We start from the raw sequence: 23,347 nt of genomic DNA, 5'->3' as shown, positions 1-23,347 counted from the left end.
GCGCCTTGTTACTCGGTCACATTTTATCGAGCATCAAAACATTGCGGTGCTTCAAAAACCTCGATTTTTTGCATTTTTTCCTTGAAATTCGACATGACTTCACTTGAAACTGACCCGAAAGTGCCCGAAATGGACGATGACGATGATTGCAAGTTACCGGCAGACACATTGGCGATCCTGCAACAATTTTTAAAGGAACAATCTGAGAAGAAGGATGACATACAAGAGGACTGGGTAAGAAAAAATGCAGAAAAATTCCAATCAGAGCACTAAAATTTGAAATTTTTTGCAGCAATTATCACAATTTTGGTACAATGACGCCACAAAATCAACTTTGAGCAAAGCTTTTGTCAAAATTTTAGCAAAATACCACGAAAAACCTGAAGATTGTCAGATTGCTTTGATGTCCTGTCCCAGTCTTTATCCAGATACGAAGAAATTACACGAAAAAAGTAAATTTTTATGAAATTTTCTAAAAAAAATCCTTAAAAATTTTCTTTTTTAGCCACAATTTTCGAATTTGACGCTAGATTCAGCAAATACGATCCAGATTTCGTTCAATATGATTACAATTTGGCATTAACCGACTCTTATTTAGACGAACATGCGAAACGTTTCGACCTCATAGTACTAGATCCTCCCTTCTTATCCGACGAATGTCTCGAGAAATCGTCAATTCTTTGCCAAAAAATCGCCAAAAACGATGCAAAAATCATTTTATGCACGGGAAAAGTGATGTCAGAGTCCGTACCACGTTTCATGAAGGACCTCAAAGCTTGCAAATTTGAGCCACAGCACGAGAGGAATTTGGGAAATGATTTTGGAAGTTTCGCTAATTTTGATTTAGATTCATTTCTGTAATAAAAAGAGACGATTTAACTGTTTTTTCTATTTTTTTGTGAGTAAATTAATTTTTTTTCCGCAATTTCGAGCTTTTTCTTCCTTGAAATGGTAAAAATGGAAGAAGAGACCGACTTGTGAGAGCAAAAAATTAATTTACTTTTATTTTATTTGTATCACTGTACCGAATTTCTTTGATTTTTTGCAGATTTTCTCGAAATTTAGTCGGCTGAGGTTGAATCCGCCTCTGCGTGAAACGGAAAATTGCAGAAAGTGACTAGACTCGGGACTCGAACCGAACTTTTTGCTTCGACAATGATGATTTTTCGTTTGTTATTTCTTATTGTTGCCTTTAAAACTAATTTAAAAAAAAAAGTATCTACATCTGGGACCGATTTGAACAAAAAATTGGGAAACTACGTTCAATTTTCAACTTGTCTAACTTTATATTGGCTATAAATATTGATTCCGCAAATCTGTGATTTTTGTCGAGGACGAGCCCAAATTCCACAGGACGTAAGCCGAAGTGAGTGCCAAGCCCACGCCGCCGCCTACCAAGCATCTCCGCAATCCACTTGTGGATTTGTACAAAAGTCCCGTCGCTGTGCCCGCCAAAACTGTGTTAATTTCGTCGTCTTCGCCGCGTGCCCACGAGAAAAGCACGCCAAAGGCCGAATACATGACTGTCAAGGTGCCCAAAGTGTTTGCTGTCGCCGATCCCTGTTTCATGACGTGATTCAAAAGTTGCGTCCGGCGAATTTGTCCCGTTTGTCCTGCCAAAGCTGTTGCTCGTACGCCATTATACAATCCCGCGGCGCCTCCAATCGCGGCTCCAATCATCACCGACGAGCCAATTTGCGCGAAAGCCAGTTCGAAACGACCTCGTTGCTTCGACGCACCCTCCGGGAAGATGAATTCCGGCTGACTGATGTTGTTCAGGTAACGCGGATCATAGTTGAGGTATGGCGAGAGAGCCGGCGCGAGACTCCCTTTGGACTTTGTGGGAGCTGAAAGTAAAAAAATCACGGAAATTACAAGGATAAAGTGTTGCATAAGATGAGACGCAAATTCTGTGTACATACCCGTTGGAGACGGCACACTCGATGACGGAGAATCGAAGGACAGCGGTTTGTTAAGGAAATCTTCACTCATTCTGTTGTCGGGATGCGGAGCGTTGCGAAAACTGCACCGTTTTTGTCGTTCGAATCGATTTTGATGTCGATGAATGGGAGACACAGGACTTTTTTCCTGCGCAGAAATGTGACTTTTTGTTGTGAAAAGTCGAGGAGTGACTGGATTTTTACGGACAAGAAGAGGATGGTGACTGGATTTGTCAGAATTGAACAGGGGCGTCGATAGTAAAAAATAGGGGCCCTTCTGAAATTCTGAAAATTTATTTTTAAGCTTTGACTTGGCTTATTTAACACTTAATTGATTGGTAAGCCATTTTATTTAATTTAATTCATTTTTATTTTTTAGATCATAGTATATTTCTTTTACAATGGTTTCAGTTCAGGTTGCTACATTGGCAAATGGATTTGATAAGGCTGCTTCTGAAATGTATTCTGAATTCTTCTAAACTTTAATCTATTTTTAACTCTGTTCTTTGACTTTTATTTAATTTTTCATTTTCTTTTACAAATATCATTTTCTTTTCTTAAAATTTAATTCTTAATCTCTTTCTTTCCACAAACTGCTCATAAGGTCAAGAGGAAGATGATAATCGTTGAGGATGTATTCTTTACTAACTGAAAAATCTCTGCTTATAAAGATAGAAAACAGTGACTTAGAAGGATGTGTGCGTAACAAGTGGATCATTTGCGAGTACATGCTTTGATTGATTTGGACATAACTGATCAATTTTACGACGAATGTAAGATCGTTGAAAGTATTATAGATAAAGTTGATCAAAAACTTCCGGTCGATCAAAAATGGGTAGAAATTTCTAAAGAAGTTAAATTTAAGGAAATTTAAAATTAGTAGAAAAAATACTCAGCCTACCAGTTTCCAACGCATTTGTTGAACGCGTATTTTCTCGAATGAATATAATTTGGATCGACTCTCGTAACAACATGTCAGCAGAAACCGTTAAAGCTGAGTTGAAAGCCCATTTTAACTTTGACATGACGTGCAAAGAATTCACAAAATATTTAGCCACTGAGGACGGAAAGAATATTTTGGTTGCAGCTAAAGGAAATGCAAAATACAACTTAAAAAATAATGTTTATGGAAAAATATTGATATGTATTAGCAAAACTAAATTTGTTTTATTGATAGGTATAGAAAATTTAAAGTTAAAAGGAATTTAACGTTTTATTTAATTTAAAGGAATTTAAAGTTTAAGATTAAAAGGAAATTAGTCACGCTGATTGACACCGAAAATTTATCGTGAATTTAAATGTTGTTTTAATGACTGAAATATTTCTTTTTCAACCTGTAACGGAAAATTATTCATTGCCCATATGATGCTACGTCTCTGTAAAATTGGTCTAAAATAATAATTTAAAATTGGTAAAATAAATTTGATCATTAATTACTTCAGTTTTGAAGGTTTTCTTCAAAAATTTAATAAACTTTTGATAAAATTTGAAGATTTTTTTTTTATATTTCTTAAAAATATTTGTCATTCAATTTTTAATTTACTAATTCAACTAAATTGTCATAAACTCAATTTAAAATCTGAATCCGCCCATCAAGTGTTCCAACGATTGGTGAAATTTTCTTCATGTATCGATGAACGACGGATAATGACGTTGGTCCTCGAGCAACATTCTTTCTATGATCTTTGAATACTTGGTAACCATTGCCGCCATCTCCGATCCACGACGCTATCGCTATGCGATAATACTTTTGAGGGTCAAGAGTTTCATACACCGGAATTCGGCATTTGTCACATCGCGCTTTTGCGGATTTAATTCGTTCACCTTTTGGAGCAGTGATGTCTATCGTTAATTTGAGACCTATTGAAACAAAAAAAAAAATAAATTTTAAGAACACCCAAAAGTGCATTTTCACACATTTTTTTTTAAATTTTTATTGCACAAAAACCTTCTTTAAATCGATATCGACCCATTTTATAAGCCCTCAAAGAGATTTTAAAAGCAGAATTTGAGTTATTGCGTTACAAGAATTTCTTTAAAAACATACCAGAAAGCTGCAAGAAATTCGTCGTATTATGTTTCGCAGCACTAATTTCCAAAGCTTCCAGCAAATGATCACCTCTCAAATCGAATGTGTCGACGGTATTTTCATAAGGATGCGAAGTAGCGAGATCATCAAAAGTGATATTTCCTCGATTAAGACCAACGCGAATTATGCCAGCGTTAGAGAGAGCAATTGAGGCAAGAGTCCATCGACTTGGATCAGTGTTGGCAGACACGTACTAAAGGAAAAATTGAATGTTTGATCAAAATTTCGCTTTATTTGTTGCTTTTACATTGATCGCTTACGTAATCCACATAGGCATCATTAATTAAATTTCCATAAGAACATTCGCCGGTAGAGCAAACTCCTTTTTCGAGCGGTATTTTGGAGAAAGCAACTTGTTCGTTTCCTATTTCGCTGATGATTTTCTCGTAAGGAAGCATTTCACGGAGAATTGTTTCGTCTAAAAATGGGAATTTTTTGAATTTTTAGTATTTTTTCGATGATTTTTAAAAATTTTTGATGCTTTTTTTTCGTGTTGATAAGAAAAAAAAGTATCCAAAGTCTCTAAAAATGGTCGAAAAGGTATGAAACCAACCTTTTGCGATTTTTTCATCCATATAAACGGGATTTCCTTCGTAGGAGAGAATTTTATTCCCCTGATCAAAGTGAACCGTTAAATTTCCAACAAATTTCGAGAATGCCAATGCTTGAACAATCAAAGTTTTCTTCCCATCGTTATGAGAAACTTCAATCGGATACACATCGACAGGCGCATCAGGACTTGGAGATGGTCCCGTGTACAACAACGAATGCGAATGACCTCCAACGATCACATGAATGTCCTCGCCAATCGTTTTAGCAATTTCTCGATCAATCGTGAGCCCACAATGCGACAACAAAACAATTATATCGACTTGTTGCGCTTTCAATTTCGCAATTTCCGATCGAATTGACTCGATTTCATTGAAAAATTGAACTTTTCCGGGACGACTGAGGTTCGGAGTATCGGCAATTATGACGCCAATTACGCCGATTTTCTTTCCGCCACGTTCAAGGACGACAGATTTCTCGTACAAGCCTTTTAAAGTGGGCTCTAAGCCATCATCGTCGATGTTACAAACGACGACGGGTGACTCAATGTTCCTCATGAACGGCAAAAGACCCTCAATTCCGTCATCGAACTCGTGATTTCCCAAAGTCTGGAAATTTATTGTGAAGAAAAATGAACAAATATGTAAGAAAATTGAAGAAAATTACGAACAATTGCATCAGCAGGCAACAAATTCAAGAAAAAACTTGTAGCATTGCCCTTGAAGTGATCGTACCACAGAGTGCCTTGAAAATTGTCTCCAGCATTGACGAAAATTGAGTTTTCCATTTCAGCTTTTAAGGATTTTACGGCTGAAACAGTTCGGGCATAGCCTCCAAGACAGGTTTCTGTTTCTGGCTTGCATTTTGTTGCTAATGTGTTGATTTCTTCGTATCTTGAAAATATTTTAAAATTAATTTTTTCACGTAATTTTTATGTTTTCTAAAAAATTACCTTGAATGGAAGTCATTGATGTGAATAATTTTTAAGGAAAATTGGTCAGGACTTTGTGATTTGGTACATTTTAAAATGAAAAATAGAAGAAAATACCGGAGAAATTGCATTTTAAGTCTTAATTCTCAATTAACAACACAAATAATGACGTTAAATTATGACAAGTTGCTCATAAAAGTTGATAGAGGAGAGATAAGAAAAGTAATCAAGCTATAATAAAGTACTGAGTAGGCAATTTTGAGAACATTGTAAGAGATGAGAAACGGTTAGAGCGTGATGTTTTCGTGATGAGCGCGTTTTTTATTATTTTTAGGTACACAAGAAAAATTATTTAAAGCCTAAAAGTTTAAGATCATGTCTGTTGATTGGTTTCAAACTTTAAAAAAAACTTAATAAAAGGAAAATCGTTTTTTTTTTATTTATAAAAAAATTATCAAATTGGAGTAAGATTTTAAAATATTTTTCATACAAAATGAAAAAATTTAAACAATTTTTTGAATATTTTAGTATCTACATTGAAATTTGAAAGTTTAAATTAATTTCTCAAGTAACGTTCATCAAAAAAAAACAAAAAAATAAAAATTTTCAATGAATTTTGAAAATCAAAAAATTTTTCAAAATAAAATATTTTCACGTATTTTTAAAAAAAAGGTTCATGCAAAAAAAATTGTTTTTAAAATTCTTGAAAATTTTTTAATTTTTTTTGAAAATTTTTAAAAAATTGTGAAAAATGATCCAATTTTTTGATGAAATTTTCAAAAAATTAATTTTGATATTTTAAGTTAAAAATTTAAACAAAAAAATTTCATAAAAACAATGGCCAAAAAATTTTTTTTAAAAAATTATGATTTTTTTTAAATAGTTTTAAGCTTAACAATAATTTGATTTTTTAAATTTTTGAAAAAAAAAACCTTTTAAAAAAAAATTTCCATTTTGAGTGCACAAAATCAATATTTTTCATAAAATGGCTTTGATCTGTTTGCTTAAAAACATTTTTTGAAAAATTACAAGAAATTTTCATTTTTTTTTAAAAATTTCTTAAATTTTTTATTAAAAATCAAAAAATAATTTTTTTAAAAAATTAATCGTTGCCTTGAAAAATTTTTCAAAGTAATTAAATAAAAAATTTTTTTTTCATTAAACAAAATCTCAAAATTTTTTTTAAAAATTTTTTTTGTTAAAAATAAAAAAACCAATTGAGGAAAATTAATGTACAAATCTCAAAAAGTTTTTTGAAAATAATATTTCAACGATCTAAAATTGTTAAAAAATTTAACATTTTTTATAAAAAAAATATTTCAAAACTTTTTTTTTTATTAAAAATTGGGTTTTAAACATGAATTTTCTACTATAAAATTTTTTAAAAAAAATTTTTTTTTTCAAAAATTTTTGACGAATATTTCTATGAAATTTTTTAACTTGAAATATTTTGAAACCAACTTTTGATTTATAAATCTCAAAGTAGATAATTATAAAACAACAAAAATATTCATCAACGATCTAAAATTGTAAAAATTTATTCATTTTGTCTATTTCAGTAATTCAAAATCTTTTTTTTAAATTTTATTTTTAAAAATTTTAGACTTTCTTTTAATATCAGTTTCAATTTTTTAGCAATTTTGATGCACGAAATGGTTGAAAAATTAAAAAAAAAATAAATTATTTTATAAAGGGCTAAGTAAAAGATTAGTTCAAAGTTTTTAAAACTTCAATAATTTTTTTTATTTGTAAATTTTCTTATTTACAAAAAAAAACTAACAATCCTTGATTTTCCTCTTGATACTTTTCATCATCGCACTCACTTCGGGATCTAACTTCGGTCTCTTACTCGAATCTTCGGTCTCGTTCCCATTTTCGTTGGAAATGTCCTTTCTCTTCAGTTTTTCCTGTATCAACGCATCCATATTTTTGGTTTTCTTAAACTGCGGATTTGTGGGATCAATATTGAACTCTGGTTTGCTAAAGACCGCTTTGAATCTGTCATCAGCTAAATTTAAGTTGAAATCGTCCTGCGCCTTTAGTTTTTCCTTTTCTGCTTGAATTTCGCGCAATTTCTTCTTTTTGAACTTGCGTTTCGCTTTGCTGGGCTTCGTTTCGTCCTCCATCGCCTGAATTTTCTTCAAACTAAAGTGAGCTCGATTGTCGTCGTCGCCATCTGCGAGCAGCAGTGACAACTGCGCATTTTTAGCTTCTTGATCTTCGTCGTCTTCCACGGAAGGTTTCTTTGATTTTTTGTCCTTTTTCGCTTTGGCGGGTTTTTCAAATTCGTTATTAGCAAATTCTTCGGCGAAATATGGGTCGTTCATGTCGATGCCATCGGGGATGTCGGAATCTGAGTCATCTTCGGAGCCTTTTTTGCGACGTTTTCGTTCTTCTTTGCGTTCCTTGCGTTTTTCCTTCTTCTTTTCGAGGATTTTTTCGAAAGGTGTGAGGTTGTCCTTGGATTTTTGTGACTTTTTGGCATTTAAATCGCTCTCGACGCCAATGCCCCACGTGAATTCTCGTTCAATTTGTTGTTTTTTCCGTTCTTCCTCCTGCTGATTGATCTCGTTAAGCAGCGATTTGTATTTTTCGATGCTACTTTTCTTGTTTTTCTTGCCTTTTTGCACTTCTTCGACCTCACTTTCGCTACTTTCCTCGGATTTTTCCTCATTTTCCGCCTCACTTTCGCCTTCGCTCGAACTACAAGCGACATATTTCTTCAAAACGTCATCGGGCACGTCTTGCAAGTCGCCATTCAGCAACTTTTCTTGGATTTCCTTGCGTTCCATGTCATTTTCGTCCCACGTCAGCTCGACTTTTCCCTGTTGCAGGGCTTTTGTGGTGAATAAACGAGGCTTGTATTTCGCCAAATCCGGTAATTCCGTGCAAACGTCACGTGGTTCGTCTTCGTCGAAGGTCACGTCATCGGGAATGAAGCGAAAATCCAGTTTGCAAGCCGTACTTTCGTATTCCATGCCGTCACATTCAGCATAAAGCTTGTCAGCAGTCGCTACGGAATCACATTCAATGACGGCATAATAATATTTCAGCCTGTTTAGTTGATATTCGCGCAATTTTTCACGTTGATATTCGGATTCTTCGGCATCTTCTTCTTTTGCATCGATTTCGTTGTCAGAATCGCGGTTCGCTGACTCGATTAGCTCCTTGGGACCCGTGATTTCTTCCTCTTTCAAGCGTTCCTTGCCAAATTCCGAGGGATAGATGGAGACTTTTTGCACGACACCGCCCGGCGGAAGGAAAGAATGACACAAAACCATGATGTCAACGGCGCGAATGCGATCCCAGTCCATGTTACAAGCGGCAATTCGACGAGTTGATTCATCCGTACGAGGCGCATCGGCATCTAACTCGCCCCAGACATGATCGAGCATGAGTTCGGGATCTTCTTCTTCGCTGGATTCCTCATCTGAAGAACTATCCGACAACAAAGCAGCTTCACCTACAAAGAAAAAAATTAAAATTTAATGAAAAATTTGAGATTTTCACCGAAAAATCGCACCTCTGGCATAATCAATGTCCAAATTCTTCAACTTTGACTTGATATCTTGCGCAATATCGCCTCTGTCGAGTGTAGAATTCCCAAATTCATCAGTTTCGGCAGTTTCCTCCTCCTCAGATTCGGATTGTTCCTCAATTGCTTTCTGTTCTTTGCGTTTTTCCTCCTCCTCGTCGGTTTCGTTCTCCGAACTCAAGTCGTAGTACTTCTTCAGATCCTCCGTGGTTGTCGTATTGACTTTCCGGCCTCGTTTGTCCACATTGTACTTCAGTTTAAATTTGTCATTTTCGAACATCGACTGGAATCTCTTGTCGATTTTGACCTTTTTCTGTGACTTTGGGAGTCCCTTGAAACGTGGGTCGTTCACGAGATGCGCGAAACGCGGATCTGACCATATTTTTTCCGTTTTTTCGTCGTCTTTTGCCATTTTTTGTGTGAAATTAAGGGATTTTTATTCAAAACAGCATGGATTTGTTTACAAACTGAGTGAGTCGGCTGAAATTGATGAGCGAAATCGAGACGACTGAAAGTGATGAGCGAAATCCACGTTACTAGCCATAGTACTCGTAACGGCCACTACGAATGCAGATGGCGCTGTTTTATCACTTTCATTCGTCTCACATCGCGCAATTTGAAGAAAATTTAAAAAAAATAACCGTTAAACGAAAATTTTAAGGAATTTTTTTAAAGGAAATCATGATTTTTCTTGAAATTAAGATATTTTTTGAATAAAACTTATAAAAAATTAAATTTCTAACCATGTAAATTTTGAAAATTGAAATTTTTTCCGGCAAATTTTTCATCAAAAAGATTTAATTTTAATTAAAAAGCAAAAACTGCTTTTTAAAAATTAATGAATTAAAAAAATTTGAAATTAATTTGTAAATTAAGTTAATTTAATTAAATTATTTGTAAATTTTTAATTTTGTCCATAAATCAGAAAATATAAAAAATTATTCAACGAATTTCAAGAATTTTAAATTTAGTGTCTTTTTTTTGGTATGCAATGAACTTCACATTTGATTTTCTTAGTTTTCCACGAATTTTCTCATAATTTTTCCAATTTTGTCTGTACATAAACTTTTCAAAAGTTAATGGGAACATATTAAAAAAAATTTAAAAGAAATTCGTGAATCAGAACTTGAGTTAAAGCATTTCAAAATTTTTATTTGACATTAATAAACTTTGATCATTACGAATGAAATAATAACTCCAGTTCTACTTCAAGAGTCTTTTTTAGTTTTTTTAAACTAGATTCTTATATAATATTTTCCAATTAACTTTTGAAAACTTTCTATACAGGAAAAATTGGAAAATTATGAGAAAATTCCTAGAAAATTGAGAAAATTAAATGTAATGTTCATTGCATAACCTTTTATAAAGGTACAAGATTTTTTAAAAACTAAATTAACTTCTACTTTTCAAAAAAAAAATTATTAAACACAATCTGTGAAGTTTTCCAAGAGTTTGAATCAAAATTCTGTAGAAAAACGAAGGTTTTTAAAAATTCTTCTGTAAAATAATTTTTCATCTACAAATCGAGACACTTACAAATTACTTTCAAGAATTGCACGAACAAAATCATCTAAAATAGTTGTTAATTCCGCATCCAATTTCATCACAATCTAGACACCAAGAAACTTTTTCTTGAATAGCATTCTTGCAAGATGCTTGTTCGCACTCCATATTTGCCTTTCTTGCCTCGTCGTCTACATATTCCGCTAATAGCAGCAGCAATAACATCGCTTTGCACCGCATCGTAATGAAATAATAATAATGGCCAAGAAAATAACAGAAAAAAAAGATTGTGCGCATGAACTAATAAATGGCTTGTCTTTGATGATGATGATGATGATGTACTTAACTGCGCTTAACTAGGGTTAATTTATTTGTTCATGTTAAAAGTACAAGCGTCGTCGTCGTTCGTCGTCTTCGGATGCATACTAAATAGTTTTAATGTTAAATGCATTTGTAACACGAACGAAGATTGATTGTGCTGAACCTATTCCGAGCGAAATAATGAATAATAATAACATCAAATAATGGATTGATTGGGTGATGAAAGACAAGTAAATGCGAGCATTTACAAAATAATTGGTGAGCAATTTGTCTATTAATGGTCCAACTTTGCATGTAAATTAAAAAAAAAGTTAAGAAAGAATTTTTTAAAAAATACCAAGAACTGAATTTTCTCACGCGTCATCTTCTTACCTACCAGAAAGTTCTAAAATCGTTCCATTGTTTGAGGCGACGGAACACTTTTGTCAAGGAGAGTCCTTTTATTGCACAATTAATTCTTTTTCAGAAAAAAAGTCACCAAACTATTAACTAGCATAATCAAAATAAATATTTTAAAGGCAACATTCTTGTTTGTGAAATGCCGACATGGAACACAAGACACAAACAAGTGACACAATGCAATGTTTTGATCTGTGGCAGGTAGAATTGTCCTTTGTATAATTTGTTAGTTAGTTAAGGAGATTGACACAAAAAATATTTATTTTTTTTATAAATAATGAGATTTTTACTATTTTGTCAATATTTGGTGTAGATTTTGCAATTGAAGATTAGTGATGGCACCCTATGATGCGCCAGTTTTATTTTTGTTTTGGATTAGTTTTGACTTTTAAGCTTGTTTTGTAAGTAAATTCATTGATGTTGATGTATATTTTAACAGAAATAAGTTTTTTTGAGCATTTTTCTTAAGTTTTAAGTAAAATTAAAGAAAAATTTGTTTTCAACTGACATTTTTGAATTGACATTTACAAATTTTTGATTAAAAATCCTCAAAATTTTTTCTGTTTTAAAATATTTTTACAAATTTTCAATATAATTATAAGCAATAAGTTTAAAAATTATATTTTTTGACGTTTTTAGGGATTTTTATGTTCGAATTGATGAAAATGTTGCTTTTAAATTTTTAACGGAAATTTTTTGAATTGACATTTACAAATTTTTAGAACTTTTCAAAAAAAATTAAAAGAACAATATTAAAAATTGTTATTTTTTGTCCTTTTGAAGATTTTTAAGTTCAAATTGATGAAAATTTATCTTTTCAAATTTTAACGGATATTTTTTTGAATTGACATTTAAGAATTTTTTGTTGAAAATTGATTAAAATACGTCAATTTTCAAACTAAAATTATTTTTTTAAATTTCAAATAAAATTATTAAAATTTATTATATTTGCCGCTAATTTTTTTTTTGTATTTTTCTTACAAAAATTAAAAATTCATTTCAAAAAATTGACGTTTAATTTTGTCTTTTTCTATATTTTTTCAAGAAATTTTCAAAAATTTTTAAAATTTGAAATTTTTTTGTCTGAATTTTTAACTTGAAATATTCTGAGATCAATTTTTAAATCTTAATATAAATACCTAAAAAATATAACTAAATAATTGAAATTTTCAAAATTAAAATTTTTAATTTAAAAAATATTTCAAAACTTTTTTTAAAATAAATTTCTATAAAATTTCAATAAAACTATAATAAAATAAAAATTAATTTAATTTAATTTTTTTCGATAAGAAACATTTTCATAATTTCTCACATTTTTTTTTGCAAATCTTCATTTAATGTCCTTTGCAAAAAATCTTTTTATTGCAAAAAAAAAAATACTTCAATTGGACTTTAACACAATGAAAAAAATACGATCAAAAATTCTTGAACCTCTTTTAAGAACCCCCGTAGTTCATTTATTTATCACTTTTTTTTGCATTACTCAATTTTATCTCACAACTTTTTTTTTATTATTTATTTTCATTGTCATTGATTTTGCGACGATTTTTGAGTTGATGTGAGGTGTTTGCTCAATTTACCTACATCGATGCACCTATTGTTGCTCAGGTTGTTTTCATAAAAATATTTTGATTCTTTTTTTTTTAATACAATAATAAATGAATATAAAAGGAAGAAAGACCGAAGAGAAGAAAAGTTTCTTATCGCCAAAAATACAAAAAAAAAATAAGAAGTTTAAAAATAAAAATGTTATGAATGACTTTTATTTTGGGGGTAAATCAAATTGTTTTGACAAGTTTTGACCGCAGTTGTCGCTTTGTCGGCACTTTTAGATGAGACAAGTCCAGGCCACACGCATTTTATGGGAGAGAGACCAAGAAAGATGTCGATGAAAAAAAAGAAGCAATTTTTTAATATCTGAATTATTTTATGTTCGTGTGCAATTTTTTGTGTTTTTCCATTCGTTAGAGCGATAGAACAATTTTTTTGGCAAACCACAAAAAAAATCGTTTAAAGGGACGTTCATCATCTGCTGTTTTCAACGAAATTATTGTAATTATTATTTTTGAACAGTCGCAAAAAAAATTATTTAATAACTCCATCATCGGCAGGATTTTTTGATTATTATTTTATTTTTTTTTGTATTGAAAATGTGCAAGCAAAAAAAAACAAGAACCAAATTCGCGAAATACGTCAGAAAAGAACATGAAAGGAAAGACACGAAAAGGGAAAAATAAAAACATTTTTCGTGCAGTTTTTATTGTTTGTTCTTTACTTTCAGCGTTCCAAAACGTACAAGTCGAGCAAGGAGGCAGGCAAGACAAAAGCAGCAGATGATGATGATGATGCTGCTGCAGCGAAACAACAACGATTTTTGTTGCATTTTATTATTGTTTCGCTGTTGTTGAATTGAAAATATTGACGGTAATAATTTTATTTTATTTTTCTCGTTGCAGCCATGTCCGAGCAGTTCAAGCAGCCTGCCTTGCGTTTTTTTTTTCTCGTCTTAAATACAGCATTATTTTTATAAATATGTATGTTTAAAATATATTTTGTCTGTTTTTATGTTGTACATTCTTATTTTATGTTATTTATTTGTTTTTTGTACTCGTAACTCCTCATTTTTGCTTTGGCAAAAGAAAAAACGTAAATTTTGTTCTGGAGAAAGTGAACAGAAAATAAATTAAAAAGCGTATTTTAAGAAGAAATTTAATCTAAAATTGATATTTTTTCAATATTTGTTAAAACTTGACAAATCTCATAAAATTTTAAATTTCGTAAAATTTGTAAAAAAAAGATCAATAGTTTTAATTTCTTCAATTTTTGGCTGATTTTCGAAAATAAATTAAAAAAAAGAAAAATTAAAAGATTATTACCAAATTTATATTGAACTCAACAAAAAAAAAATTTTTTTTAAATAATTTTACTTAAAAATCATAGAAGTTTGACCTAAAATGAAGTTCTAAAAATTTTAATTTTTTAAATTAAAAAAATTTAAATTTAAAAATTTAAATTAAATTTTTTAAATTAAATTTTTTTTTCTACCAAACTTTGTAATTTTTAGCTTAAAAATTGATTTTAAAATTAATAAAAGACTAAGAATTGTTAAAAAAGTAATTTAACTTGAATCTATAGAAATTCGACATAAAATGAAATTTATATGAATAATTTTTATTTTTTTTTTAGAATTTTTTTTTTTGCAAATTTTAAATATTTTTAGCTCAAAAATTCTTAAAAGACATAAAATTAATGTAAAAAATCATATTTTTGTAATTAAAATTGAAATGCATAACAAACAATTGTTTTCACGGAGGACATTTTAATATATCCTTCAAGCGAGAACGAGTCGTTAGAGAGTCCAATTGTCATGCAAAACCAGTAAGCAACGTTAGTTATTTATTTATTTTTCTGTTTTATCTTGTTTTGTTTGTTTTTATTTTTTTTTTCATTGTGGAGCAACGAAATTGAAGACAGAAGTGTGTGACCTCCGCAAAAATGGAACAAAAAATAATCATGGTAATATTTTATTCTATTGTTTGATGTTTTTTGTATATTTTCTCCAATATTTTTATTAAAATATTCTAATTTTTTTCCAGACATTTAAAAACTCCCCTTTTTTAGACAAAAAAAAAATTTCTTATAATTTTTTTCATGAACAAATGGAGGACTTTTGTTTACTTTCTAATACTTAACGAGCAGTACTTGACCCTTCCTTCAAATAAATTTTTATCAGCTCGCACGCACGTTTTTGGCATTATTTAGAAGGTACTTGCGCAAATTATTCTTTGTAAATATAAAAAATTATTATTTAATAGACTGCAGTATTTATTTTGGACGGCAGCAACAAAAAAAAACGAAAAAAATAAATTCAGTGAGGGAAAAATAAAACAAAATAACATAATAACTAATCTGACCCATGAGCGATAAATTAACTCAGCCATATTGATTATTTTATTAGTGCATATATGTTTACCTCTTTGGATACACGCCCAAATGTGTGTTTGTGTACAAAACAAAAAAATAAAACATTTCTACCTTCTGCATTTCAACATTCTTAAATATCATGCTTCGCGTTTCGTTTTACTTCTTTTTTTTTTGTAAATGTTCTACATTTGGTTCCTTTTTTGCGTTTAAAAATTATTTTTAAAAATGTTGTTTTGTAGAAATTGTCTGTAGAAATTTTTTAAAAATTATTTTAAATTTGATGAAAATTGAAAATAAAAAAATTTAAAATTTTTATAAAAAAAAGTAAAATTTTATTGAAACTTTAGCTGATGAGAATTATTTTAAGAATTTTCGACAAGTTTTTTTTCTAATATAAAAGAAGAATTTTTCTAATTTAATAATAATTTTTTAATTTTATTAAAAAAAAAATAATTTTTTCAAGACAAAACCTATTTGCAATTAAAAAAAATTAAATTATAAAAAAATAAAAATATGATAATTTAATTGCTGAATAAATTTGTAAAAATATATCAAAAAATAATAAAATTATTCAAAGAACAATTGTTATTTTAGATTTTTTTTCACTTTTCATCGATTTTCTTAGTTTTTTCTTAAATTTGAATAAAAAAAATGCTATTCAATCATAATTCTCTGGATTTCCTTTAATTTGAAAAGAAAAATTATAAAAAATATTTTGAAATGATTATCATTTTATTTTTTTGAAAAAGTCAAGTCAGGACATTTTTTACCTTTTCTATTAAAAATAAAATATTATTAAATATAAAATAAAAAATATTAAATAATTTCATAAAAATTTTCCAAAAATACGCTTTCATTCTTAAACTTTTTTCCCTCCATTTAAAATATTCTTGATTTTTTTTTGTTTTTATTTATAACGAAGATCATGATGATTATTAATGGTAGCAAGCTTTTTTTTCGTGCACCCATCAGACTCACAAAAAAAAACACATAAAAATGAAATAATTAAAAATTTCCAAGCTCTGACTTTAGTTGTTTTTTAAACATTTTTTTTTTAATTAGGAGGTGTGTAAAAACCTTTGTAGACACATTTTTTTCTAAAGACAATTAAAAAAATAAATCAATATCACATAAACAAGAAAAACTTCTTTTGAAACCTAACAATAAACTACCGCAATTTTTCACGGGAACTCCGATTAAATTTTTTGCTCGTCGTGAGTGTCTAAAAAAACAACGAAAAAAACATTTAAACTTAATTAAATGTTATTATAAAGTCGTATTCATATATTTCTTTTTATTTTATTATTTTTTTTTGTTTCGCGGCGTTTCTTCACCGTTTCGATTTTCCGCTTGAAATAGGCACTTGTACTACACATGTCATCATATTTTAATTTTTTTCTGCTTCATTATTAAGTTTTATTATTCCATTTTTTCTGTTTTTTTTATTTATGGCTATCATTGTTTCGCTCATTTTATATTATTATTGTTGTAATTAAAGTGATATAAAAAGTTTAAAAATAAATTATTTTTTTTTGTAATTAAGAATGTTTAATGTTGCAATGAAGCCGCCTTTATGAAATGCAAATTCTTCACACATTCTTCAAAAAATAAAAATTCTAATTATTAAATGGATTTACGTTGAATTGATACGAACAATGGGATTCGGTAAATCGCGCAATTTCTTTTCATTTCATAAATGCAGCAAAAAAGAGGAAAATTACAATTCAACACAGAGAGAGAGATTATTATTAAGTGATATACATTACGTTTCGTACCTATAAAAAGCTTATTAAATCCATTTTTGCTCTGTGTTTAGTTGTGAACGAACGCGTAAACATGATATTTATGTTGTTCGTTTAAATATTTTTACCTGCGAGCAACATTTATGCGCGACTATATAACATTATTATTGAGTTGTGTGTAATGAGTCGCAACAAAAATGTAGTTTTTAAATGAACTTTAATAATAAAATAAAAATATACTATAAGCAACGCAGTGTGTGAGAGGAATTTTATATCTTGATATTTTCTTTAATATTTTTTCCTTTATTTTGTGTTGTATTTTAATAATAATTGAGAAGGGCATGCAGGCCGCAGCAGAGACCTTCTTTATAGGTACTTACCACTTACAAGTAACAGCAACGAGGTGTACTATATAATTATAACACTACAAAATTATCTCGAAACTTGTTTTATTTAGTACTTGCACATATTTTTTTTTTACATCAGCGAAGAGAAAAAATTTTTCACTCTTCGTTGTGTGGCGTGGCTTAATTGCAATAAAATTGAACCTTTAAAAAGAATGAAATATAGGTACAACGGCGAAAGACGCAACGAGAAAAATGGGAGAGTAATAAAAAAGATTTTTATTACTTATTTTACTTGAACACTTTTTCCATTACTTACTCATTAAGCGTTTTACATGCGAGCAACACAATAATTATCTGATACGTAACAATTTTTATTAACACTTTTGGCTTTATTTTTCATACCCATTTACGGAAAACAACAGCTGAAATTGCTATGCTGATAAGTGTTGATAAGGGTTTGTCTTTTAAAAGTGCTTCTTGGAGAAATTTTTGAGAAAATAATTTAAATTTACTTGAATTTTACTTAATTTATTAAAAAAAAGTAAGGCCGCTCCAAACGAAAATCAAAAATAAAGTCCGATGCCCCATTTTAAAAGTCAAAAATCCAATGGGGCAAAATAAAAAAAAATTTAAAAATTTCATCAAAATTGATCGTTTTTTGTTGTATTTTCATAATTTTTCAAGACATTTTCAAAAAAATTTATAAAAAATTTTCAATTATTTTAATTTTTGTTTTGAAAATCATATTTTAACTTGAATTTTCTTCTCTAAAAAAATTTTTCATAAAATTACTGAATTTTTTTTTTCAAATTTTTCATTTGGAACGGCCTAAATATAAAATTATTAGAATAAATAAACTTTGGATATTTCATTTTTAAAAAAATAAAATAAATTAATAATTAAAAAAATTTATAAAAAATTTTGATGCTTAACTTAAAAAAAAAAAATATTTAAAAAATTAAATTAATTTATAGCTAAAATATTTGAATTAAATAAAATGTAGTTTTTTTGAATTAAAATTCAATTTTCTTTAATTTTTAATTTTTTAAAATTTGAATTTATTTTTTTTTAAATATTAAAAGAATAAGATTTTCTTTAAAATTTATAAAATTCAATTTAGAAAATATAAATTAAAATTTTTACTAATTTTCGGTTAATTTCTAAAATGTATCTAATGTTAAAACCTTCTGAAATACTTAAATTGAATCAATTTTAACATCTTGTAAGTATTGCTAAAAATTCTACTAAAACAAAAGACAATTTCAAAAGACCTCAAAATGTCTCTATTCCATTGATATGCCGTCAATTCTTACAAAAATTCCCATTTTACCCAAAAATACAAAACAAACCATCAACAAAAATAAAAGAAGGAACTTTATACAATATTGCCGTGAATGATAAATAAATTATTGTCAAGACCCTACTTTGTAAATATATACGCAAAGCAAGCAACAGCACACAAATTGTATAATGAACATAATAATTTAGCTGCTATAACAACTATTTATCGGACTTGGTAGACATTATAATGTTATAATGAAGGCAAAATATGGAAAAGAGACGATAAGTTTATTTACGACAGCGACGAATAAGAACGAAGGCAAAAAGAAGATGCGAGCGGTAGAATTAACGAAAAAAAAAACAAAATTAATTTAATAATTAGACATGCTTTTAAGAATCGGAACGAGTGTGTGACAACTTTTTTTTCTACCATTCCACATTTTTGATAATTCAATAAAAATTTATAAATATAAAATGGACTAATCTGACTTAATTGAATTTTTTTAAAAGCCTATCATGGACCTCAGATTTGGATTTTTTTAAAAGTCAGCCATGATGGAACATGTTCAAAAGAGTGTTTTGTGTTTGGCCGCTAGACATGTACAACAAAGGTTTATGCTTTAAAATGCGCATTAGTTACGGTGAAAATGTTTGTACACACACGCATCATGTGTGAGGGTTTAGAACGAAAGGCACAGCATCAAGAGACTTTGTAGTCGAGTGAGACGAAGCGTCGGTTGGAAAGGCGTTAAATTCCGAAAGACGAAGGAGCATGAGGAGAAAAAAGAGTCATCATTATTATTATAAAATGTGGATGTTGTGATGTGAGGGATTTATGTTTCGCAGTATTTGTCGCATTATGAGATGATGGCGAAAATCGATTCAGGCTAATTGACTTTTTGAAGACTTTACTTTACTTTACGCCTTGTCTTTTGCCCGAGATTCGAGACTGTCCTCATGTTGAGCAAAGGCAGTTCACGAATTGTCGCCATTTGGTTTGTCGATTCGCAAGATCTTTCAGATCCCAGAGGTTGGTTAGTTGCTCCTTTCCCTCTCTGATGATGGTGGCTTCTGAGAGTGTAGAGCGTCGCCAGGTGTTTTAAGGGAGACCTCTTATGCGGCTTCTATTGGGAAACAGTAAAAGATACTAGATGATTTATACGAGATATTTATTGTTTCTTTAACTTAATCAATACGTCTTCACTCCACGAGATAAGAAGACAAAGTGAGTCATCAAATGTCAACAGGTCATTTGACGTTAGGTCGTGACACTTCCTTGTGGGTTGTATACAAGGGCCCTGTTGCATACTTCCTCGGGATCTTTGTGACAAAAGGCAAAAATTAAGGAGCTTGTGAGGTTAAGTTTTACTCTTTTAAATTTTGAAGAGGCTCTTAGAGATCAAAATCTTCCTTCCTTCATAAATGGGTTCAATTATTATTTTCATCAGTTTTAATCCTTACTTCGTCTACTTTTCTAATTTATTTTCTTCTTTTCCACTTGCTTATCGAATTCGAACTTCCTTGCATCTTTAATTGAATTTTATATTCCATTTTATCGCCTTTTTTCGTTTGACAATAATTTCACATAATTAACTAAACAAATTTATTTTCACACTTAACATCTAATTTTCTTTGTTCTTCGTTGTCATATCGTTGACAGGCTTGAATCTGTAAAACAAGAAATAAAGAAAAGTTAAAATTTTAGATAAAACTATAGAATATGTGAATCAAAAATTTTGAGAGACACCAATTCTTCACAATTCCAATTTTAAAGCATCAGACAATGCAATGTTCTCCAACAACTTTTTTCTTACCTTTTGATATATTTATAATCAACTGGTATACACACACCATTAATGGTGAAAAGTAAAACATTTTTTAAACAAAAAAATATAATAAAAGCAAGTTTCTTAATTTTGCATGCTCAGTTTTTAAAAAGGTAATCGAAACAGTTTGTATGCGATCTCTCTTCTTCTCTCGCATCTCCATCTTTCTTCATTTTCCGATATATTAAACTTTTTTTTCTGCTGTCTCTCCATACTTTACATCATTATTCAATTTAAGCGTATATGTTAAATGTATATGCGATAGAGTTCAAAATTAGTTTGTTCTTTAGCATGTCTTAATTGTACATATCTTTTATTTTCATTGCGATTCGATGAAAACTTTGGTTCACCCTTTTTTTTCTTCACGCAGTAGTTATTCAATAAATAAAAATACTAAATGTGTAAAATGTTAAATATTCACCATATTATGTACAACGCGCACATTTTACATGCAAAAATACCTTTAATGATGCAATTTAATAAAATAAAATAAAATTGAAAAAAAGTCGCGCGTAAAACTAATTAACTCCAAATGTGCTCTTTTCCTCATAATTTCTGCATTTTTTCACATTATCATTAAATTGGTCAGGTAACATTTTTAATTATTATCATTATTTATTTAGTATTTGTAAATAAATATTTTTTATTTAAAAAAACATACAAAAAAATGTTCATTTTTTATTTTACGAGAAAAATGGAGAATAATTAAAACACAGATATTTATTTGTAGTATTGGGAAAAACAATTTGAAAAAAAAAAAAAATAAAATCGTGTTAATTAAAAATAAAGTAAAAGAGCGTAAATGTAAATGTTGTTGAGCACGTTAGTGTATCTAATTATTATCATTAGTGCAGAAAAGTAGATAAATGGCAATAATTTGAGTAAACGACATGTTGTCCTGCGTATATGGCATGAGAGACTTAATTAATGGGTGAGCCTTATTATGACGATGACGACTGGCGAGTGACTCGATTACACGCCAATATTTATGTGAAAGCAGGTGCAAATCGGAGAAAAGAGTTTTCAACATTTTTTTTTTCTCATAGACAAATATTTATTTAAAGACACGAAACTTTTTCACATCTTCACAAAAAAACCTCAGAAAAATACGTTATTTGATGACTTTTTAATCTCCACATGATAATATCATTATTTATAAATAATGCTGTAATAATAACATGGTTTTCATCTTTTTGATTGGTATGTGAGCTTGTTTCTTTTATTTTTTTGGTGTTGTTCTGTTCTGTTGCTCACACAAAAGTACGATACAATTCAAACAAGCAAGACGAGAGAAGAAACAACAACTAATAAGAGAAAATTAACTTTTTTATGAGTTAATAAAAAATGAAGTAAATGAAGATGATGATGATGATGAAAAAATTCGTTTATCTCATAAATAATTCAATGGACTCCATCTTTGATTTTTTTTGTTGTTTTTTGAAAAAATTCTTTCAGTGAATCAAACAAACTTGCCACACTCAATCATGAAACGAGGAATTTTTTAATTATCCAAAAATTGGTTTTGTATGATGATGATGACTTTTTGTAATTATTTCTTTTTTTCAAACACCTGTTCAAAAAAAAAAATTATTTTCGGACATTTTTTTTTTGGTACGAAAATTAATCTATACGTCAAAGCAAGTTTCGCGTCATGATTAACAAATAATTGTGTATCAAATTTCAACCATATTAGCTTTTTTGCTACTTTCTGATTTTTTTTGTGGATGAATTATTAGTGTTTTTATTTATAATTCGTATGAAAAATTACTTGAAGCTGAATAAAATGGCACGCTATAATCAAATAATTCACTATTATTATTTGGATTACGAAATGAAATGAAACGGAGAGACTAACATACAAAGCAAATTATTCAATGAGACGATGATGAATCAAAATTTGGTTTGACGCGAAGAAATTTTACCGTCACATGGAGGAAAAATCATTTTTCTATGTATAAATGTTAAAAATGTTTTTCACCCAATTGAAGGTAAGAATTTTTTGTTAGAGAAAAAAATATAAATTTGACCTCTGATTAGATTTTAATTACATACTTTAACAAATAATACAAAAACCTCTTTCACAAATACAAAAAAAACTAGATTCTAGTTTAATTTCAATTCATAAAAAATATGATGGAGTTTTTTCATGAAAAAAAAAAATATGAAAGAACATTCCTTATACCAACTTAGTTTATTATTTAGGGGTAACAAATTATGTGGTTTTAATCATTACAGTTCCCTACAATTACAACTCTTTAATATTTTGACCTGTAATTTGTGTGGAAAGTGTTACAACTAGCTTAATTTTCTCGAAACTTTTTCTAGTCGCCACTAAATTACCTTCGAAAAAATATTTTGAATATTACAACGTCTTTCAAGTGAAAGCCAATGGTAATTGAATGCCATGTCTCATGCCCACATTTCTGTGAGACTTTAAATAAATGGCACAATTAACAACTAAAAAAAATCGCCACGAGCACAATGTAATAACGGTTTTAATCATTTTATAATCGCACGTGAATCATGGAAATAAATATGGAAACGAAATTGAGAAAAAAAATCATATTTGCTTAGAGGCAATATTTTCAAATAATTAACAAACTATTTAAAGCGAATTATTAATTGTGTGGCGATAAATAATATTTAAATTAACGTATCATGCTTAATTCCTCTTGAAAAGCGAAAATGTTTTAGTTATTCGCGCAAACGAGATTATTATGACGAGAACATGACAACACAACTAAATACGTGAGCGAACATGTCACAGTGATTAAACTTAATTTAATAATATGTGAATGTTTTTTTTTAAATATAGGCGCACAAGTTGAAGCCAGGTTGATGATTTTTGATTGAAACGCGACAACAAATTGAATACGATTGTTGATGAATGCGAGCGTTTTCGTGTTTAAGTTGTTTCGGATGTTAATTTAGTTAATGTTTTAAAATGGCTTTGTTCTTGC

At 29.4% G+C, this 23,347-nt stretch overlaps 4 protein-coding genes across 4 annotated transcripts; 1 reads left to right on the top strand and 3 right to left on the bottom strand.

The window, feature by feature from the left end:
- Positions 1–4: 4 nt before the first annotated feature.
- On the top strand, positions 5–891 carry LOC134832498 (protein-lysine N-methyltransferase CG9154). Its single transcript, XM_063846548.1, has 3 exons — positions 5–234; positions 293–452; positions 506–891. Exons 1-3 carry the CDS (start codon positions 94–96, stop codon positions 859–861), a joined length of 657 nt encoding a protein of 218 aa, XP_063702618.1. The 5' UTR covers positions 5–93; the 3' UTR covers positions 862–891.
- LOC134832499 (mitochondrial import inner membrane translocase subunit Tim23) lies at positions 881–2,128 on the bottom strand. The gene is made up of 2 exons (XM_063846549.1): positions 1,923–2,128; positions 881–1,847 (listed from the first exon to the last, which is right to left on the bottom strand). Exons 1-2 carry the CDS (start codon positions 1,990–1,992, stop codon positions 1,294–1,296), a joined length of 624 nt encoding a protein of 207 aa, XP_063702619.1. The 5' UTR covers positions 1,993–2,128; the 3' UTR covers positions 881–1,293.
- Positions 2,129–3,279: 1,151 nt separating this feature from the next.
- LOC134832497 (apyrase-like) lies at positions 3,280–5,683 on the bottom strand. The gene is made up of 6 exons (XM_063846547.1): positions 5,531–5,683; positions 5,249–5,471; positions 4,583–5,186; positions 4,290–4,447; positions 3,988–4,222; positions 3,280–3,800 (listed from the first exon to the last, which is right to left on the bottom strand). Exons 1-6 carry the CDS (start codon positions 5,638–5,640, stop codon positions 3,508–3,510), a joined length of 1,623 nt encoding a protein of 540 aa, XP_063702617.1. The 5' UTR covers positions 5,641–5,683; the 3' UTR covers positions 3,280–3,507.
- A 1,549-nt stretch (positions 5,684–7,232) lies between these two features.
- On the bottom strand, positions 7,233–9,499 carry LOC134830152 (ESF1 homolog). The gene is made up of 2 exons (XM_063843542.1): positions 9,033–9,499; positions 7,233–8,972 (listed from the first exon to the last, which is right to left on the bottom strand). The coding sequence occupies exons 1-2, from the start codon at positions 9,454–9,456 to the stop codon at positions 7,285–7,287; spliced, it is 2,112 nt and encodes a 703-aa protein (XP_063699612.1). The 5' UTR covers positions 9,457–9,499; the 3' UTR covers positions 7,233–7,284.
- Positions 9,500–23,347: the final 13,848 nt, after the last annotated feature.

The sequence above is a fragment of the Culicoides brevitarsis genome, chromosome 2 (genome assembly GCF_036172545.1).
Source record: "Culicoides brevitarsis isolate CSIRO-B50_1 chromosome 2, AGI_CSIRO_Cbre_v1, whole genome shotgun sequence".
Taxonomy (NCBI): domain Eukaryota; kingdom Metazoa; phylum Arthropoda; class Insecta; order Diptera; family Ceratopogonidae; genus Culicoides; species Culicoides brevitarsis.
Note: the sequence above shows the minus strand (reverse complement) of the source record. Positions and strands in the feature narration are given on the sequence as shown.

Bases quoted from the DNA above. Each gene is read 5' to 3' on its own strand.
- LOC134832498 (XM_063846548.1), top strand. From the start codon at position 94: ATGACTTCACTTGAAACTGACCCGAAAGTGCCCGAAATGGACGATGAC. The intron at 235-292 runs GTAAGAAAAAAT...AATTTTTTGCAG, and splicing joins ATGACATACAAGAGGACTGG to CAATTATCACAATTTTGGTA. The intron at 453-505 runs GTAAATTTTTAT...TTTCTTTTTTAG, and splicing joins GAAGAAATTACACGAAAAAA to CCACAATTTTCGAATTTGAC.
- LOC134832499 (XM_063846549.1), bottom strand. From the start codon at position 1,992: ATGAGTGAAGATTTCCTTAACAAACCGCTGTCCTTCGATTCTCCGTCA. The intron at 1,848-1,922 runs GTATGTACACAG...TTTTACTTTCAG, and splicing joins GAGTGTGCCGTCTCCAACGG to CTCCCACAAAGTCCAAAGGG.
- LOC134832497 (XM_063846547.1), bottom strand. From the start codon at position 5,640: ATGCAATTTCTCCGGTATTTTCTTCTATTTTTCATTTTAAAATGTACC. The intron at 5,472-5,530 runs GTAATTTTTTAG...AATATTTTCAAG, and splicing joins ATCAATGACTTCCATTCAAG to ATACGAAGAAATCAACACAT. The intron at 4,448-4,582 runs GTTGGTTTCATA...TCCCATTTTTAG, and splicing joins GGATGAAAAAATCGCAAAAG to ACGAAACAATTCTCCGTGAA.
- LOC134830152 (XM_063843542.1), bottom strand. From the start codon at position 9,456: ATGGCAAAAGACGACGAAAAAACGGAAAAAATATGGTCAGATCCGCGT. The intron at 8,973-9,032 runs GTGCGATTTTTC...TTTTCTTTGTAG, and splicing joins GGACATTGATTATGCCAGAG to GTGAAGCTGCTTTGTTGTCG.